Source organism: Erigeron canadensis, chromosome 1 (genome assembly GCF_010389155.1).
Source record: "Erigeron canadensis isolate Cc75 chromosome 1, C_canadensis_v1, whole genome shotgun sequence".
In the NCBI taxonomy this organism is placed as follows: Eukaryota; Viridiplantae; Streptophyta; class Magnoliopsida; order Asterales; family Asteraceae; genus Erigeron; species Erigeron canadensis.
This window is the reverse complement of record NC_057761.1, coordinates 2755085-2775906: the sequence shown is the minus strand read 5'-3', so window position 1 is coordinate 2775906 and position 20822 is coordinate 2755085. Positions and strand designations below refer to the sequence as shown.

General features: G+C 33.2%; 2 protein-coding genes across 2 annotated transcripts; both read right to left on the bottom strand.

Annotated features, from left to right (window-relative positions):
- Positions 1-212: 212 nt before the first annotated feature.
- Positions 213-1175, bottom strand: LOC122588726. Its single transcript, XM_043760940.1, has 2 exons — positions 951-1175; positions 213-863 (listed from the first exon to the last, which is right to left on the bottom strand). Exons 1-2 carry the CDS (start codon positions 1173-1175, stop codon positions 213-215), a joined length of 876 nt encoding a protein of 291 aa, XP_043616875.1.
- Positions 1176-9176: 8001 nt separating this feature from the next.
- On the bottom strand, positions 9177-20323 carry LOC122588630 (protein ACCELERATED CELL DEATH 6-like). The gene is made up of 5 exons (XM_043760823.1): positions 19693-20323; positions 16213-16737; positions 11419-11951; positions 10028-10535; positions 9177-9439 (listed from the first exon to the last, which is right to left on the bottom strand). The coding sequence occupies exons 1-5, from the start codon at positions 20321-20323 to the stop codon at positions 9177-9179; spliced, it is 2460 nt and encodes an 819-aa protein (XP_043616758.1).
- Positions 20324-20822: the final 499 nt, after the last annotated feature.

The window sequence follows — 20822 nt, the reverse complement described above, 5'->3', positions numbered from 1 at the left end:
AAAAAGTCTACGGGGTAATAGAAGTCCTCCACTTTCACAATGACATCTTGGACAATTCCTCTTAGAAGTTTAAGTGACAAATCAGCCATCACCAAAGTGGTGTTGACTTTTTCCAATAGTCCAAAGTCATATTGATCATACAACATACCCGGTAGGATACTCACACCCGCCCCCATATCCAAAAGTGCCTTATTCATTTTGAAATCACCAACTTAAATTGTAATTAAAGGCACTCCAGGATCTTGGAGTTTAGGTGGGAGTATACCCATCACAACGGTACTAACTTCCTCATTTAAAACAATTTTCTTTAGAAGTTTATGGTGTCGTTTTTGGGTACACAACTCCTTGAGATATTTAGCAAAAGTCGGAACTTGTTTAATAATGTCAATTAGAGGTATGTTGATTTTCATTTGCTTAAAATTTTCCCACATTTCTTCCTCATGGGGACCTCTTTTCTTAAGTGTAGGCCTAAGTTTTGGATCAATCAAAGCCAAAGGAAAAGCAATGGTATTACCCTCCATCTCATTTCCTTGTTTTTCAGAAAATTTACCATTAGACCTATTATTTTCTACCTCTTTAAAAGACACTTTTTTAGTTGATTTAGGTAGAACAAGTTCCGGTTCATGTTTACTATCTTGGTCATCATCAACGTCCTCCACCACACCATCAACAAGTGATGATGGAGGTTCAACTTTATTATCATACATCTTACCACTACGGAGAAGACTTACATTGTTGATTTCAACATTCTTGACATTCTTTGAGTTGCCACTTTGATGTTGTGGATTGACCTTTGTATCACTTGGTAGCTTCCCCGGATTCTTCCTCAACGCTGATACATCCTCCGCCAATTTTCCCACTTGCTTTTGCAAAGATTTAACCGTCTTGTCTCAAATCTCATTTTTCCTATCCATCTCTTTCAAGTACTCCATGATTTCACTGATTGACACCTCATTACTTCCCGAAGCCCCACCTTGGTTGTTACCTTGTTGATAATTCCTTGGGTAGCCTCTAATGAATACTCCCTTATTTTGGCCACCTTGGTAATTCCCTTCGTTGTAATTCCAACCTTGGAATGATTGAGATGATCCTCCACCGGTTTGGTTGTTTCCTTGAAAATTTGGATTGAGTTGATTTGAAGAATTTCCATACCGAAGATTGGGATGGTTTCTCATTCCCGGATGATAAGTGTTGGAGTTCATGTCAAATCGCCTCTTTTCTCCATACACTTGATTCACTTCTTCAACATGTTCCGGTACTAATGGACATTGCACAGGCGTATGTCCAAGCTCATCACAACTTTCACAAATCGGGTATTCTTGAGAAATTTGAGCAACACCCTGATTTTCCAGGTTTCCCCAACTTAGCAAACATTCGTTCCAATGCTTCAAGTCGATCTTTGGTGGCTTGATCACTTGATGATGAAGAAGCTATTGGATGTCTTGCCCTCCTATTGGATTGTGCTTGCCTTTTCGAATTCACACTCATTTTCTCCAAGAATTCCCAATCAACATCTTCGGGATTAGTCAAGAAAGTTCCATTGCTAATAGAATTCACATCTCTTTTCTCTTCCGGTAGCAAACCATCATAGAAAGCCATGATCAACTCCCATGCATTTAGCAATTCCATGGTGAGGACATGTTCTTAACAACTCATTAAACCTCTTGAAAGCTTCATAGAATGTTTCTCCTGATTGTTGCTGAAAAGTTCAAATGGAAGTCCTTGCATCACTAGTCTTTTGCATGGTATAATACTCATCCAAAAATTGTTGTTACATTTATGCCCATGTAAAGATACTACCCGATGGTAATGCTAAGAACCATTGCTTTGCTTTATCTTTCAATGTGAACTGAAATAAGACTAGTTTAACTTCATCCAGTGAAAACCCTTGACCTCCAATATTTCCACAAATAGCCTCAAACTCCGACAAATGCAAATAAGGCTCCTCCGTTGCTTTCCCATAAAAACTTGGCAAAATGCTCAAACATTGAGGTCTAACTTCAACAGCTCTACCCCTCAACACCTGTGGCACAATAGGTGAAGCATTTATGGCTATAGCGGGTCGAAAATGACTATCAACTCCTTGTGGTGGAGGTTGATAGTTCATGTTAGGCATGACACGGTTTGGTGGTTGATAAATTGGGTGATTTCCACGATGGTTTCGGTTTTGTGGTGGACTATGAGGAATTCTTGGTCCTTGGTTGACATATTGAGGGTGGTTATATTGAGGATATTGAAGGTTTTGTTGCTGCCCATAATCATCCCCATCATTTCAATCGTACCCATCATCATGATCATCAAACCTCCCATCATTCCAATTATTAACCCTTTCATACACCAACTCCGCTGTATACCGTGATCCATCTCCAACATAGGTTCGTGTTCCATATCGGTAACAACTCCTTACGGATCGGGGTGGTTGTTGGTATTGGTTTAGAAGTTGGTTGTTTGGGTCAAGGTTGGTTTCTTGTTGAATTCCGGCTGGTTGGATGATTGGTGGTAGATTTCCGATAGGTGGAATGTTTCTTTGTGAATTACCGGGATCACTCTTGGTTGCATGGTGAAGTACTTGGTTTCTCCTAGCTGTTTTCTCAATTTCCGGATCAAACAACAAAGGGGATTTCTTCTTTGAATATCTCGTATGCATAAACAACCTGTAATCTACACAAATATCACACCTAGCGTAAATCTGAATTACAAGAATAAAAAGTAAATAAACAACTACTAACTAAAATTAAACTAATTCTTTTTGTATTTTTCTGAAAATTTTAACAAATTGAAAGCAAACTTTAACACTTTGCACACCGATTCCCCGACAGCGGCGCCAAAACTTGATCATTGTCGTTGGACCGATCAAAAATATAAACCTATACTAGTATGGATAAGTCGAGTATCGTTTCCATAGGGAATCAAAGGAAAGTGTCAAATAAGTTACAAGAGTTCATTAATCTTGACATAAACTTAAAACCGATTGTCTTATTGATTTGATTAACAACTCAAATGGATTATGAACTTAACAAAATAATTCAATTAAATAAAAAGGGATCATTCTCATGCTTCAAATTATGTTTTCAAAAGTATAACCTAACTTATGTTCGTTGGAAATCACATAGACATGATTCGTTATAAGATTGGATTGAATGAACGTTAAGAACTAAATTAATCGGTTGTGATTAATTACGATAACGAAAAACCGAGGAATTGACACAACTAGATTTTCAATTCATTAAAATAGAATTACAAGTTCATGAGAGATTCTTTCAATAATCCATGATAAACAATAATTTGAAATTAAAAGATAGATGAATTTCATTCAAAGTCATAAACACGTAATCATTCAAACAATCCAAACAACATTAGATGCAAAACACAATTAAGAATTAAACATCTAATCCAAAATGAATATAAGGAAGATTGAATACAATTGTCTTATGGTGGCTCAGAAAAACATTTTTCCAGATCTGACTTCCTTTTACTCGTTCTTGATCCTTTTAGCTCCAAATCACAACTTACGACCTGAAACATTTAACAAACATAACACGCCCTAATTCTTCTATTAATCTTCACAAAACATGTCACTTTCATATCTTAAAATTATACGAATTAGGCGTTTATCAATTATAAAGCATTTCCTCCCTTTAAAATTTCAACTTTACATATGTGAAAACCCCAAAGTACCCCTATCATTTATTTATAATACCCATAAAATACCTCTATCATTTATTCACTCTTTTCTCTCTACTCAAATCTCAACCAATAATTTATTTTCTCTCTCTTCCATAAATCATTTATTCCTCCAATTCATTCAAAATCGTTTATCTTAAAAACCGTAAATCGATAAATTATAAAAGTATATGGGTTTTCCTAATTTCGTGCTATTTCATTAGAAATGTCATTCGATATATTTTCGACGAATTTTTAAATCCGAGGGTGGAGCCCGTACGGCTAAGACATTTGACTATCACACTCTAAACATATCACAACCTATAACCTATCATCCTACCATCTTACCGCCGCAACGCGTGGGTACTTACACTCGTATTATAAAGCAAATTTTCTCTTTTTAACATTTAACTTGAAATTTTCAATATTGATTTTAAGTACTTCCCCAAAATGTCCCTCCTATCTATTCTATATTTACCTAAAATAACTATAATATCCTTTCTCTCTCCTCAAATCTCAACCAATCATCTTTTTTTCCTCTCCTTCATAAATAATTTATTACTCCAATTTATTCAAAATCTTTTATCTCAAAAACCGTACATCGATAAATTATAAAAATTGTATGGGTGTTCTTAAAATTTCATGCTCTTTCATTAGAGATGTCATTCGATATATTTTCGACAAATTTTTAAATCCGTGGGCGGAGCCCGTACGATTAAGACATTTGACTATCATACTTTATGACATATCAACTCTTATAACCTATTACACTCTATGACCTAGGCATCACCACCACCGTCTCGCCATCGCAACGCGCGGATGCTTTCTTTCGTTTTTATTAAAGCTGACTTTATGTTTTGTTTTTTTAACAAAGTAATAATAATTTGATCGACGACTAATAATATTTGCAGCTTTTAATACTTAGCGATGGTCTGTACAATAAGTTGAATTTGATACTACGAGTGCAAAAATAAAATAATCCTATTCGCTTTTATTTAATCATGGTTAAGCAGAAATGTCATACTTTAAGGTCCGAGTACTTTTTAATCATGATTAACTAGAAATGTCAATGCTTCAAGGTACGAGTATTACTTTAGTCATGAACCCGGGTTTTGACTGTGAAAGGCAGCAACTTCCCCACGTACCTAACCAATTTTATCATGTTGCAACTTTTCTATTCCCCACTATTTAAAGTTCTACTTACGAAAATGTTAAATCTAGACCTACCACTACTAAAAAATCTTTTTTGATTTTAATTTAAAAATTAAAATCTTTTTAATTTTACCTATAAAGTTGATAGAACTTTTTAAATGTTTTTAATGTTTTTGTTCATAACTTTAGATGATTTTATTTTTATTTTTATTTTCCCTCACATAAAACTTCCTCCGTACTTTCCCCTATTTTCTCCATATGATACTAATACGAGTAATATTTTTCATATATGAACAATTATTCAATATTATTTATCACTATATATAGCAAACAGAAATTACATACAAAAGTAGGCGTTGCGCTATATAGCAGCTTACATATACATGACCTGCATCCTTATAAAAATCACACAAACACATATATAATTAGCACACGGCGCGCATACGTTAATTAGTATCATATTAATTCGTAATTTGGAACCACCTTGGAATTATAATGAACGTCGTAGGAGTTTATGCCAGTGAAGATGCCATCATCTTTGCGAGTGGAAACCGTCTCCCCAGAAGGAAGAAGATCAGTCTGAATGTACGAGAAAGGGACATCACAAGAAGCCTTTGTACAGAGCATAGTCACCTTCATTGTAGTTGATTTTGGAACCGGAACACTGTAGGACGATCCTCTAGTACACGTGTCTACCACACATCCTCCCCACCCATAGTTATTACCAACTTCAGTCGACAATTCAACCTTCCCAGACGCAATACAAGGTATTTTCTCTGTTTCGAATCCTATCTTTGAACCACATTTTATTGACAAGGCATTGCTCCAGCTAGTGGTTTTGGAATTAGTAAAGGAAAAATTGACGGTGACAGTAGTCTTTTCGTCTGGGCTGTCGTTGGTTGCAAAAGCATGGTCGCATTCTACGATGTGCTCCCCATAAATCCTGGAATCAGATAGCCGGTATTTGAGTTCTGTGATTGTTCTTTGAAGGACAACCTCCTCGATCACCAGCCTTGTCTGCTTTGTCAAAGTAGGATAATGGGCGTTCAAACAGTCCGTTTCCCCCTCCGCAGTGAGTGGACCACAGAAGTAGTTATTCTCCAAATTTTTAAGAGCAATGACATTGTCGTCTAACTTGACAACCGAAAACAAGGTTTCATTAGAGTAATTGTCGGATTCACCGTCACCCCATATCCAGTTGTCGTCAGCTCTAAACCAGTAAGGTTTACTACGCCTCCAAAACTTGTCAAAGTACAAGTCCTTTATACGATAGTATCCGTCAGCAGTGGGGAAGAGCTGCTTGGCCACCTCTGGATCACCGATATCGTGGCCTACCTCGAACTTCTGATACGGCCAGCCTTCCTGCCATGAAAAACTTCTCAGTTTACGGGCGCATAGGTATTTTGCTTCTTTATCCTCTGTTTTGAATGAGACTAGAGGGGGAAGCACTATCAGACTCTTGGAATCAATTGCACGGAAACCGGATCCAACACTTTTAGTAGATAATAATTGCATGCCTTGCTGGGTGTGGCTTGCATAAATCTGGGTCTGAACATGGCGTAAACACACAGTTGTTAGTTCGGACGAGGAATGAGGCTCGAACAAGGTGCATGAGGCTTTTATGCTGTCTTCCTCAGGCTTTTTGGCAGAAGCAACAATCCATAAATGGTTCCCGATTTGTTGTGTCACCAAATACTTGTTGTTGTAACAGGATCTGATGTGCACCAATGCGCCACCCCCAGTTTCTGCTGGCTCAACCGCAAACTTGACCCGGGGACTCCAAATATCTTCTTCATTGAATTTCAGGAACCCTGAGTTACTGTTCTCTGTTACGTTCAAATATTTCCCACCGGATTTCAGCACGAAAAAGCTTGGGAGCAATGTCATGGGAATGGCTCAACACAAAAGTTCATCAGAGAGCTACCATAGACGCACTATGTTATTATATATAAGACCATCACACCGGCATCTCCCAACCAACAATTTGCCCAGTATTTTAACCTCAACGAATAATGATGGTTGGTACTTTAACATATAATTGGTTAACGAGTAAGTATTTTAATCATATACTTGTCCAATGAGGCAATGACTAGATCCAAAGAAATAAAAACGCGTACGTAGAAGTATTTTAATAACTACGTACTGCTGTATTTTATTCTCCATAGTTTTTTAATAAAAGTTTTTGATTGACGACTAATAATATTTGAGGGGATTCCCTCAAATCGACTAACTTAGTTATGCTAGCCAAATCTTAACCATTGAATTAGAATGAAGGGTCAAAATTTAAAGTTTATTTTTAAATATTGACTTTTAATTTCAATCCAATGGTTAAGATGCTTCCAATTTAATTGATTAAGTTAGAAACAACTTCAGAAAATCATTTCCCTAATATTTGCCGTTTCATTATTTTAAATGATGGTTTCAGCAATAAGTTGTACAATATTTGATAAAAATAAAGTAGAGTAACACTATTTGTATTTCTATAATCATAATTAGACAGAAATGTCAATGCTGCAAACTCATACTTTTCTACTTTGATCTTCATTGAATAATTAAATAAGAAAGCTCTCTCTAAAAAAAAAAAAAAGAAAAAACTAGAGGTCTAACACATAGTTTTAACCGGGTTCAAACTAGAAAGCTCTCTCAAATTAAAAATGTCTGTTTCATATATCAATAAGGAAAAACTCTCAACTAATCCGTCCGAAGACACGACATATAATAGGGATAAACCCTGTCCCTCAGAATTAAAACTAGGTAATATCCAAGCCAAGCTATCCTAAAAAGATTTCTTATTTCCACCCCCAAGTTTTAAACACAAAACCTCTTAAATTGGGGATTTCCTTTCAACTAGTGAACTAATGCTCACCAAACTCGTTTCAAAGGTACTTGTTATGATGGATTCAATATATAGAATGTATTTCTTAAATAAAGTTATATTTAATGTTCATTAAGTCAATGTGATATTTACATTATATATTTACTGAAAATTTGATTTTATTAGATGAACCATAACTAGTGTCTAATAAGCATTAGTTATCAAATCCCTAATTAAATATATTATAGATAATGATAAGTCAACTAAAAAATTTCCTAATTATTTTAGAGTGAGGATCGTTGGGATGACTTGTCGTTGCTGATGTTAGCAATTCTTCGGCGAGTCACCTCAATAATAGTTAACGATAAGTTTGTTGACTATCACCTATTTTATAAATCAAATATAGACGGGAAAGTATAAATTTTTAACAGTTAATTAACTTTTAAAGTTTACCAGCAATTAGAGTAATTCGACAACCGAAAACAAAGTTTCATTGGAGTAACTGTTAGATTCACTGTCACCTTATATGCAGTTGGCATGAAGATGGAATCAAATATCATTTGTCGATGTTTTATTGGACATGATGATCAAATCCTTAACCATCTTCAAAGGAAAGGACTTTAACCACTAGATTTAATTTAGTTGGTTGACTTGAATAATGTATTCGCTTACTTGAATAAAACGAACCTTTGTAAATTGGCAACATACATGATACAAATGACAAACTTCTATGACAGTATTGGTCTTGAAACTCAAGATGAAGACAACATTTTCATGGGCGGATGGAAGTGGAAATCTTCTACTTATAGTGGTAATAAAAAACGACACAATGTAGTCGAATTGCATTTCTCTCATCTAGTCTCGTTCTTTGTTTAGGGCTGCAACAAATCACTAGAAGACCGACAATTTTGATTGAAGACAATTAAGTTACTACCACATTCATTCTATAAAAATCAATTTTGAACTTCGGTATACTATTTCTGGCGTGTTAAAAGAAGATGATAACTATACCAAACAAATACCAAGAAAAACCCAAGGTATTGGAGGCGAAGGGGTTCACTAGCGCACACCAAATTAAAACAATGTATGTTAGATCTTTCGTTGCGAGTTGTCCACACCTTTAAAAAAAAATGACTTCATCTTGTACTCTTTCTTGCTAAACCATATCAATATTTAATATGATAAATGCTCTACATTTATAAAAATATCTAACAAAACCTCCCTCTTAGGATTGTTTTTTTTTTTTTATAGAAAAATTTGGCTTGAAACTTCGTATGGCGGTTCGACAGTGGGAGATCTAGCATACGTTGTTTTAACTGTGTCCACGCTAGAGAGTTCCCTCAAAGTAAAAATGTCTATTTCAAATACCCGATGGCCCGAAGGCACGACGATTAATAGTAATAAACGGTGTCCCCTCATACTTGAACCTGAGTATACCCAAGAGAAGTGCTCATAAAAGAAACTTTGTATATTCACCCTAATGCTTAACACAAAACCTCTTGAATATGGGGAATGTCCTTCACCCACTAAACTAATACTCAAAGACTTAATACTGTTTATAGGAAGCTAATCCTAGTGGCAATGGCGGGTCAGAGAGTGAACCGTTTACAATCTGATTAAAGACCCATTCATTAGCTACTTGAGTGTAGTGCACCCCATCCCAATTGATCAAAACCTTTGGATCTTCACATGCTTTACCAATTAGGATATCTTTCCCATTGACTTTGACTTTTCCACCACATCCCATATGCAAATTGAAGTTGCATTTTCTTCCATGAGCACAATAAGCTCTTAATGGATGCACAAAGCCTACAATTTGAACAACTTTATTAAGCTTTTAACTTGACTGAATAGACATCAACATAGGTGATTGCAGCCTTGGGTAGTTCATCTCGCAGTTGGTTAACACTTTCATTTAACCGGTTAAAAAACTAAGCGATCGAGTTCATTATGCCCACGCATCCGTAATTGTCTATTTCTCCAGCCGTGACTAGTTCATGAGCCATCACGTATATGGTAGACATCCAAATGGGCCTGTATTGTGTATCCAAAAGAATCGTCCTCTTTCATCGTACACACTCTGATCAACAAAACTCGAGTTTATTAAAGGAAAACATATAACGTTGCTGCTGTATATAAGCCACCTAATTAGAGTAAGTCAAACAAATTTGTCTCTATTGCTAATTTGTCTCTATTGCGACCAGCCATCTAATTATGTGGATATACTCATATGAAAAAAGAGTTAAATAATCAGCACTTCATAAAACACATGGTAATCCAAAAATAATATTGAAAGGTTAAAATGTATATAGATATTTCTCTAAATAACAAATACAACTTGCAGCTCAATCACTCAAGGAATTAAACTATATAAAACAATAAATGTGCTCAAAGCACATACGAAAATTGCCAACCAAAGTGATGGTAATAGCACAACATAAAAGCCAGTGACAAATGCAATTAACATAGAAAGTAGGGCAACTCCTGTAAGAAAATACATAAACACAATTCTGCCATCTATGTACTTTCGTTCGGTCTCTCCTGCTACATCATAACGATTACGATGGATTAGTAACACAATGTGTGCAAGCAGAACAGAGCAAGAACAAGAGAATGCTATAGCATTACTGATAACAAATACTTGGAATGCAGCTTTTCTAAGTAGATAGGGTGTGCCTTGTTTAGAGCCATCATCACTATCGAAACCACCTGGCACTGTAAAAGCAGCTGCAAAGGATGCTGTGGCTATAAGAGTAACCACCAAAACCAGATTGTCCACCATCTTTAAATGTGCTTTCGCTTTTTTTTGTTTACCTTCTAATTCTTTTTCATACAAGTCACTCATGCTTATGTTAGAAGATGATGAGCTTGTCTTATTACCCATGTCTGTACCCTTAGCTATGGCCTGCAAATATATGTCAATAAGCAACATATATCTATTGAACTTGAAAATCTACATATGAAAGTGTTTTGAGGTAGTAAATCTTTTACTGTTCATAATTTATTGGGATAAGTATCCTGCAATGTAACAAACTTTGGATGAATGTCTATAGTAGGAAATAACTAAAGTTTTGTGTATTGTATGTAAACAACTTTAAAAAATGTTTATTGTATGTAAGAAAACATACGTGACAACCATATAGAGGTGCCACTTGTCTGATTTTAATTGGTTGAATATATTTTCTTACATACAATAAACATTAATTTCGAGTTGTTTACATACAATACACGTACACAACTTTAGTTATTTCCTACTATAGACATTCGTTCAAAGTTTGTTACATTACAAGATACTTATCCCTAATTTATTTACGAAATCTTCATACTAGTTTACAATGTCAAGTATCCTGTTTTTGATCAAATCAGAGAAGTGTCAAATCCATATTATTTCAAACGAAAAGAAACACTTCACTTTTTAAGTACTATGAGAGATGTAAACTAAAAGTTCATTTTGTAACTAAACATATAGTCATTTAATTTAAGAATTTCATGTATCAAGTTGAATAAAAACAATGGAAATTAGTTTTCTCAATTTAAATAAGAGAAATGATTAGTCCACCTAAAAAATTAGTCTAAAAATCCTCCAAATTAACTATAAGATGATAACAAGTGGTAAAATCAAGATTTAAGATTAGGAAAAAGAATTTGTGGAATCCACATCTCAACATCTTATGGTTTTAAAAGGATTTTTTAGTCTATTTTTAGGAGGGCCCAATATATAACCTACAGAGGCAATAAGCCCGTTGGACATTATGATTAGTTCGAGAGTTAAGAAGAAAAATAAGCACCTTAATCAATCTCTTTTTGTTTTCATTCGAAGCTATCATATCCAAAGGAGTGTGTTTTTCATTGTTGAGGGAACGAATGTTGACCCTAGAATCTATTACCTTCTCCATCATTTCAAAGTTCCATACTGCCAACAGATGAGCAGGCGTGTTCCCATTGCTGTCTTTTTGATTGATAAGGCTTGTTAACGATTCATCTTGAAAGATGAATTCAATTGCTTCAGTTTGCTCGCTTTCAATAGCAACATGAAGAATGTTTCTTCCTTTGCTATCAATGAAGTCTGAGCTTCTTGGACATTTGCTCATAATAACCTTCATTGTTACTAAATGGCCTTCACTAGCTGCAATGTGAAGTGCTGAAGTGACTATATCATCTTGTGTGACTAACTGATATCCAATAGAGTTGTCTGCATTTAGCAGTTCTTTCATTGCTAACGAACTGTTATAATGAACAGCATAATGCCAAGGGGTCCAGTCATTCTCATCTTTTTCATTAATCAGATAAGGGCTTACTTGTAGCAAGTAGTCAACGCATTCTAAAACGCAAGAAAGAATTCAAGTTAGTTTCAATGTCTAAAGAAAGGTGGATCCATCATTAAAACTTTACATTAGTAAAGTCGACCCAGACTTAGTTGAGCCTAACTTGAGCTCGAGCAACTTGATTAGACATGTAATTCAAGCTTCAATATCATAATACCTTACTCTGAAAAGTTTGTGAGCCTAATTAATCAGACTTGTGGTATTTTACAATTTTACACTTGAATATATATATATATATATATATATATAGGGTAGAGATCCAGAGAGAAGGTTCTTAAGAAGAGAAGGGAGAGAAGGTCCGTTTTTTATTTTTTTTAGCTTGTTTTTTTGATATTTTTTCATTTTTCCACTTTATTCATTCTTGTTTTAACTAATTCAATCCATAAAAAAAATTTTAAAAAAATAAAAAAAATTCTAACCCGAGTTAGTGAGTTGTACATGTAATGATACAGTACGGGCTTCGCCCTTAAGGATATTAATAAGGGGTAGCTGGTAGGAGTGATAGGTCATAGAGGCTGATAGGTCATAGGGGGTGATCGATGATGGGCTGATCTACCTACGGGTTTCGCCCTTAGCTATTATGGCTCCGCCATAGTTTGAGAGGCTTCACTTATAGCATACGAGCTACGCCTTTTGAAAAAAAAAATTTTTTTTAAATTCTTAAAATTTTTATATGAAATTGGTTAATTAAAGAGAGAATGAAAAAAGTGAAAAAAGGAAAAAAAAAAGTTCAAAAAAACAAGTTAAAGATAATAAAAAACTAACCTTCTCTCCCTTCTCTCCTTAAATGACCTTCTCATTTGATCTCTATCCTATACATATAGATATATATGTTTTGTATAACTGCCAGTCGAGCTCCAAAAAGTGTAGAGCCTTGCATGAAACTATCGAGTTCATACTACTATTTTTTGTTATATATTACTTAACACCTTAATCGAGTTGAATCGACATGAGTTTGATAGAATCGAATAATCAACTGAGCTGGAGTCAATTAAGGTAGGTTTGGTAATCAAGTCAAACTTAAGCCTGGTAGTGTATTAAGTAGATTTGGCTCGAGTACAACCTCATTCTTGATTGGGATTAGTATCTCATAATTTAAATAACTTTACATGATTTGTAATATATCGAACTTCAATCTCATTCATTATATTCAATTAATTTTCAAATCCTACTTGACAGATACTTACGAACTGACCACCTGGAATTGAACGTGCAACTAATGTGGTTGTCAATAACCAGGATTTTAAATTTTATAATATAAAATGTACATGAAGTTTGATATACACCATGATAAATATCCAGTAAAGGTAAATTCTTTTTGATATCATGGGATTTTATGAGAATAAAAGAAAGGCTTATGAGGCCAATAATACGACAGGGGTCGAGTATTTAAACTATTCGGAGTTAGAGGGCTTTGAGCCTGGCGCCGCCCAGTTAAGCCACAATTCCGCTCGTGGGGCGGCAAAGTCCAAAAATATTTTTAGACAGAAGAAATATATCGCCTTAAACATTTGTTTCTCCCAAAAAAAAGTAGCGGTTGAACGGCTCTTTCCCCTTCCCCATATATTTTAATGTATATATATATATATATTTCTTACAAAAAGTCTCATTAATTTACATTTTTTTGCTTTCCATATATAATTTATCTTTTTTAGCCTTGAATACTTAATTTATATTTACTTTTAGCCATCAACTTGAGAAAATTTTAATCATTTCATTAATTAATTCCTTGAGTCTTTATTCTTCATCCTAATTAATCCTCTATTTTTTTTTATATTTTATTAAAAATTTCTAGGCCAACCTATATTTAATTAGATAACAAAACAAATATTTTTATCTTTAAAACTCTCCAAAAAGTTATTATATATATAGACAACCTAATAAATAAACCTTCACGAATTCTCAACAAAAAAAGGTTCGACTACCTCATGAGTTCTCAAGAGGAAAAAAAAAAGTTCGAGTTACTCAACAAATAAAAGCGATTTTATTTATATATTTTGTTCATGTTTAATCATTTTTATTTGACATTGAATTCTTATGTTATGATCATTATTCATTTCTTATACTTTAGTTTGTTATCCATTATAGGTTTATTATGGCTTCTTCATCAACTACAAAAACTAAGATTACATTAGTTTATCTTGAAGATCTTAGCCCAACACATGTTAACCATCATCTACGACTCCGTGTTGTGCATGTATGGACTGTTTCGGATTGGAACAACCCGAAGAAAATGAAAGCATTCGAGATGGTCTTTGTTAATGAATTGGTATGTATTTTTATATTCAAAAGTTTCCACTATATTTGCATATTTGTTTTTAGGTTTATTTCCCTAAACATGTCGCGTATTAGTTTTTCGACTTATTTTCTTCTTTGGACACACATATAGATATGTAACCTAATAAAAAGGGGTAAAAATTTGTATTTGGTTATAACTTCAAGAGATTGAAAGATCCAACTACTTTTCTTCACCTTTTTCATCATTTGACATCCTTCTTTATTTCTTTCTTCAAACTGCAAAATTTTTATTTAACTAATTTGCTGATAAAAAATAAGTTGAAAAAAATGAATTAACTGGAATCGATATTGATATGTAGTTAATTTTCTTATGTTTTGTTATTTAATTGTTACTTTATGTATTTTAATTTATTTATTTTCTATTTAACATACTTTAATATTTTTATATAATACTTTGGTTTATATATTTTTAAACTATCTGTCCAATGGACGAGACTGAATAGTAGTATTTTTTTAAGGTCGGCCTATAATACTTTAATTAAGAAAATATAGAAAGATAGAGGATTAATTAGGAGGTAGAATTAGGCTCAAGGAGGGGAAAAAGGGGTGTCAAGTGTACCCCCAACCTCATCTTTTAGTTATATCTACCAATAAACTAAAACAGAATTGAGATATTTTTTGAAACCCTAATCGACATGTGTTTTTTAATTTATTTATTGAATTAAATTAGTTTTTTTTTAATTTTATATAGGTTCAATTTCCTTATTAGACTTGGAGTTAAACACTAACTCTTTGGCTTATTAATGCAAAATATATTATAACTTTATCTATTTGATCGTTTACGAACCGAAATCACAATGCTATTTGTCATCATCCACTATGCTTACAAGTTCTGATTTTGATATAATTCTAAAAATCTAAGCTAAATTCATAAATCTAACTAAACATATATTATAATTTATCTTTACTGTTGTACAACTTGACTGGTAAGAAAGAGCTTCCGTAAGAACCGGAAGACTCTTGTATGTACGGTAAACCTATCTTCTGCTACTGGTGGACTCTTGTACATAAAGGCCGACAAAAGCAATCTTTTAATTTACTTTAACCACAATTTATTTCATATTTAAGAATCATGTATGAGACATATTTGAATTTCTTTATGATATATTTTATACAGCTACTATACATCTTACGGGTATTATGACTAGTTATAGATATATAGAACTTGAGCTCGATTCAAGCTACAATTGTTTATAAAATACAATTATACTTTTAAGTATTCAATCTTTATGTCATTATTTTTTTTTTATTTCTATTTTTTTATAACGGCATTCTATCTTACTCCTACTCTTAAATTACATGTACGTATTTTTGGAAACTAGGACTCTCGAAAAATTCTTATTAATCCACCCCACAAATATGGGAAGTGAGACTCGAACCAGGTGGATACTTACACGGTTAAAGATCTTACCAATGGCTCAAGTAAGTCCAAACTCGACTTTAAGTCGTGGAAAGGCTCGACTAATCTTTGTGACACTATGTTTTATCAACTAACAAGGCCGGCTGTGAGCATAGGCAATAAGGGCATTAGGGCCCAATACTGGTAGGGGCCCACAAATGTGTGACAATTGGAAGGTTTACGGAGAAAAAAAAAAGAATCTGCCGATGGTAGCGTACAAAGGAGGAAGAAGACGTACAGGAAGGGAGAGATAACCTAAAAGGGATGGTTTTTAGTATAATTTATTAATTTTCAACTTCAACCTTAAAGTTTCATGTATATTTTAAAAACAACCCTTACATATTATCTATATGAGTATATTGCACTCCATTTTTTTCAATTTATGTGTTTTGTATTTTTATAAAGTTTATAATTTTGGGGGGCTATTTTTCTTTTTTGTCTTGGGCCTAGTTTTTTTTTTTTTTGACATTTTTCAGACGGCCCTCAGTGGGATAATCCTCCACAAATTAAGCATGTAAGAGATGATAATCGATGAGAATATTCTAAGGGATCAAAATCACCTGCCGAATTTGAAATTATTGCTGCATGTAATGCTGTTTTGCCATTTGGTCCTTTGAAAGATATTTCTCCACACTCGTTCAGAATTAGTTTCACAATTTCAAAATAGCTTCTCTCAGCGGCAAGGTAAAGAGGGCTTTCTTTCAATACGTTATTGTGATTTGCGAGTTCAGGAAAATTTTTTAGTAACCAAAATACTACTGGTGCATGATGATTTTGTATGGCAATATGCAATGCGTTGTTTTTGTCCTCGGGCCTTATGAGAAGCGATTCAATGTCCTCTTGTTTTCCTTCTAAATGATCAAGCATGGTTTGAAGAACATCAACATGTCCTTCCTTTGCAGCAACATATACAGGTGTCTCCCCTTCTGAATTATGACGTGATATCAGTGAAGGATCCTTTATAAGAATATCTTTTACATAATTCACAACTCCAAACTTGGATACAATGTGAAGAATGGTGTACTCAAGTGGATTCCATCTATGCAGACTGAGTATAAGCTCATCCAAATTCAAATAACTTCGTCCTGTAAGGAAAAAACAAACATTTAAAAAAGAAAAAACACACACATGATATAGCCATCATTCCCATTTAGTTCATGTTACATAAACAAAACGGTCCTTCCACTTGCGGTTGAGGGTTGGACATAAGACAATAGTCTATTTGTGATAGGTGAGGTCTGAGGATCAAACCTTAAAAGGGCAGGATTTTATCTCTAATTAGTGTCGTGCCTTCGGGTGGCTAGTTGTGGGATTTTTCCTCCTATCGGGTATCAGAGGGTGAGAATGTATGTAAAACTAGCTTAAGCTAGAGCCTTCTGATAGGTTTACGGAGAAAACCTACAAACTCCCAAGATAAAACCCGTAGAGTGGGTGAGACTCCAAGAACAAGAGACATAAGAGAAAAGACTAATCTTTCATAATTTCATTCATAATCCAAAAATGCAAATACAAGGCTTAAATAAACATGAAAATAACTTCCTACTACTACACGTCCCATCTTTCATGGACTTCATGACCACTACTTAATATGCTAAACAGAAACATGTGCTAAATGACTTAATTAACAAAACTAATGTGATCTAATAAATTAGTAAATAAACATAATGCATGAAAATGGACATAGTAGTCCACGTTCTTAACAAGCACGTATCACCTTCACTGCAATGACTAATTCACGCCTTTTTAAAAAAAAAAATAACATAAACAAAACATACTCGTAGGATTCACACATTCAAAGGAAATTTCATGAAATTCATTAAATTTGGAATTCAAATTCGTTCCATTTCATGTTTGTTTGGATATTTTGATGGAATTGAAAATTAAAACATTTCAGCAAATTTCTTTAAACATAGGATTCACACATTTAAAGGAAAGTTTTTAATTCTTTTGGAATTTACATGTTTTTTAAATTATCATTATCATTATTACTATTATTATGATAATTATATTTAGTAATTTATTATATAATTATTATTAATTATTATTTGTATTTTTTTAACTACATATTTTTTAATATTCTTTTTATTTACCGATTACCTAATAACAATTTAAAAATATTTTATTATTATTATTATTATTATTATTATATTTATTATTATTATTTTTTATTTTTCTTACTTTTTTATTATGATTTTATTTAATTATTTTTTTATTTACTATTAATATTTCTTATTATTTTTTATTTTTATTAACTTTTTATTATGATATAATTTTGTTATTATGCTATCATTATGATTATGATAACTATTATTATTATTATTTTATGTATTGTTGTTTCTAAATTTTTAATATTACTTTTATTTAAGTATTGTTATTTAACTTTTTTTTATTGTTATAATTAACAATATTTATTTATTTTTAATTTAACTTTATTACATTTTTATTATAATTTATTGTAAAAGTTTAACAAATAGTAATTTTATCATCCGACATAATTTGAATTTAGGTTCCTTAGTTGAATTCTATCAACCAAACACATGACATATTTCAAAGCTTTATAATTCTAATTCTTTCAAATTTCAATTCCTTTTACAGATTTTAATTCTTTTAAAAATATTCTGCGAACCAAACAACTCATGAGTCTAACAGATATGAGAACCAACATTATCTATTCACACAACACATTTTACATCATATTCACACAACACATACATACTCAACACATACCGTGAATGGATAAGAAGACACACACTAAACCAAACCCAACCTACACATAGAAGGAAGTAATAGAAACATCAATGTATGCCAGTTCAAACCAAAGCGCGATGTCGTGGTCTTAAACATCGATATTATCTTTTTAATATGAATATGATATATTTTTTTTAAATTTGAGAGAGTTTATCTGAGTGTCACTTTCATTATCCACATTTATGAGAGTTAATTAATAAGGAGTTTTTTGAAAGATCTATGTTCGATTTTAGACATTCGTGTAATGTAAAAGTAAGAGTATAATAATATGTTGTTAAAAAAATATGCTAAAACAAGATTGAAATATCGTTTAATTGATACGTGACATAGTATTTAAGAGATTCGTGTTATTTAGTTAATATTAATAAACTAATTTAACTTTAGAATTATATACAATAGAAGTATTACAAATTTTTTTAAAAGGTGGGGATCAAATATCACAACGGAGAGTCTAGACTATGTTGTTGTATTTTTAACAACAATGGTGATTGGACTCAGCAGCATGCCTCTTCATCGTCCGGTAGAGATCAACCACGTCACCAGGACAGTTAATCTGAGGGCAAGATTAGCGGTGAAAGTCTGACTATCGTTTTGGAAGAAACCAGCTAAATGTTAGAGAAAACATTCATGCCCCACCTTATTGGCAAGGACTTCCCAATATGTCTTTCAAAGGTTTCCAACCCGTGATGTCAAAGATTTGGCAGAAAGACATAAAGGGCATTAAATGTCTAGCTCAGCTAAATCCCAATGATGGGATGATGGGTTTAGACTATGTTGTCTTAAACGAATCGATCCACGCTAGAGAGCCTAATACCTAGTAAGAAATAAAACCGTCTAATAATCCAACTAAAAACACCAGAACATATTAAAGAAAAACCTTACACACAAGATGAACATAAATTTCCTCAATTATATATCTATATCTATACTATATTATAAAAAAAATAGCCCCATGTTGAAAATTACATAAGGGAAAATGTTTAAAATACCCTTAATAATATATTACACTATTAGTTTTTAATCTTTTAGAATATTTCAATTAAATCTTTACATCAATTATTTATATCACTCGCCTCTACCACCAACAATCGTCGCCCACTAATACCGTCGCCGTCACGAACACCGCCGCATAGCGCGGGTATCGTCTTAGTTTGTTAGAAATATATATACATCATATAAATACAGCAAATAAAAAACTTTATTAGTAAAGTGAATTTTTAACTTTAAAGGATATTGATCCGATCCATGTGAATAACTGTGTGGTGTATGAGTAAGTTTAGGGAAAATATTACCTTGTTGATTATGGAGCGGCATATATATTGGTAGAGCAAAGTGCGCTCTTATTGTGTCTTTTTCCAACATTCGAAAAATGAAGCCGTCATATTTAGGGTCATGTAACAGGGGAAATAGAATCTTTCCTTTAGAATTCCATTCGGATTCTAAATCCCCGTAAGATGCATTGCTCAACAATAGCTTAGCCACCTCCACATGATTATCGGAAATCGCCATATCCAGTGCTGTCTTTCCGTCGCGGTTCCGGAGCCATAAGAAGTCTTGTGACAGTCCTCTTCTTTGGGTGTGAAGATTTGTACGTGTTTCTTTTGAACATTCGATAAAACCCCACACCATGTCTGCAAGTCCTAGGATTGATGCTACCATTAACGGTGTTTTTGTGCTGTTTCTGTTCTGCAGTTCCAACTGACATATTCTGTAGATGGATTTAACCTGAGCAATAAGTTGAGGACTCATTGGGATCATCCTCCCTCTACATAACTCGTTCCCATTTCGTAGATCGTCGTATACCATCGGCTCATCGATTTTGTCGAGTACTCGATTCCTTAATATTCTTCCCACTCCACTTATGACTCCTACTTGTACTGCCTCACTCAACTCATTACCGTCCATATCATCATCCGACGACATGATGTGCAAGCTTTTATTATTGGTTGTACGCTTTCTTACCAAACAATGAATGAATTAAATTGTGATTTTTTTTCTTACATGAATATTTGTTATTTTTATAGAGGGCACATTAGAATGCTTCCCCTATATATATATCACCTATACAGAGTCTAGATTCAATAAACGCATAGAAATTGAAGGAAACCACGTGATGTTCTATTTTATTAAACCTTATAATTATAATAGCTGACTATAAGGCTCTCTTTTTAAATAACTAATCGATGACAATTTGCAGTTTTTTAAACTTAACGAACAATTTTTATATATTTCATACATCAAGTTGATTAATGATTTGCAGTTTCTAATAATTGATCGACGACGACCAATTAATAAGTTGCATTTTTCTTTCTTTATGTTATTAAATCAATTGAGTCGGTGTTAGGAAGCTTCTCATATAATAAATACTCGATTTAAACAATTTGAAGAAACCCCATCGCAATAGGGTATTTTTACACATCCT

Bases quoted from the DNA above. Each gene is read 5' to 3' on its own strand.
- LOC122588726 (XM_043760940.1), bottom strand. From the start codon at position 1,175: ATGAGAAACCATCCCAATCTTCGGTATGGAAATTCTTCAAATCAACTC. The intron at 864-950 runs GTGTCAATCAGT...TCTTTGCAAAAG, and splicing joins GGGCTTCGGGAAGTAATGAG to CAAGTGGGAAAATTGGCGGA.
- LOC122588630 (XM_043760823.1), bottom strand. From the start codon at position 20,323: ATGTCGTCGGATGATGATATGGACGGTAATGAGTTGAGTGAGGCAGTA. The intron at 11,952-16,212 runs GTGATTTTGATC...CTTGCGTTTTAG, and splicing joins AATAATTTCAAATTCGGCAG to AATGCGTTGACTACTTGCTA. The intron at 9,440-10,027 runs GTGCTTTGAGCA...TTCAAATTGTAG, and splicing joins TTGGTTGGCAATTTTCGTAT to GCTTTGTGCATCCATTAAGA.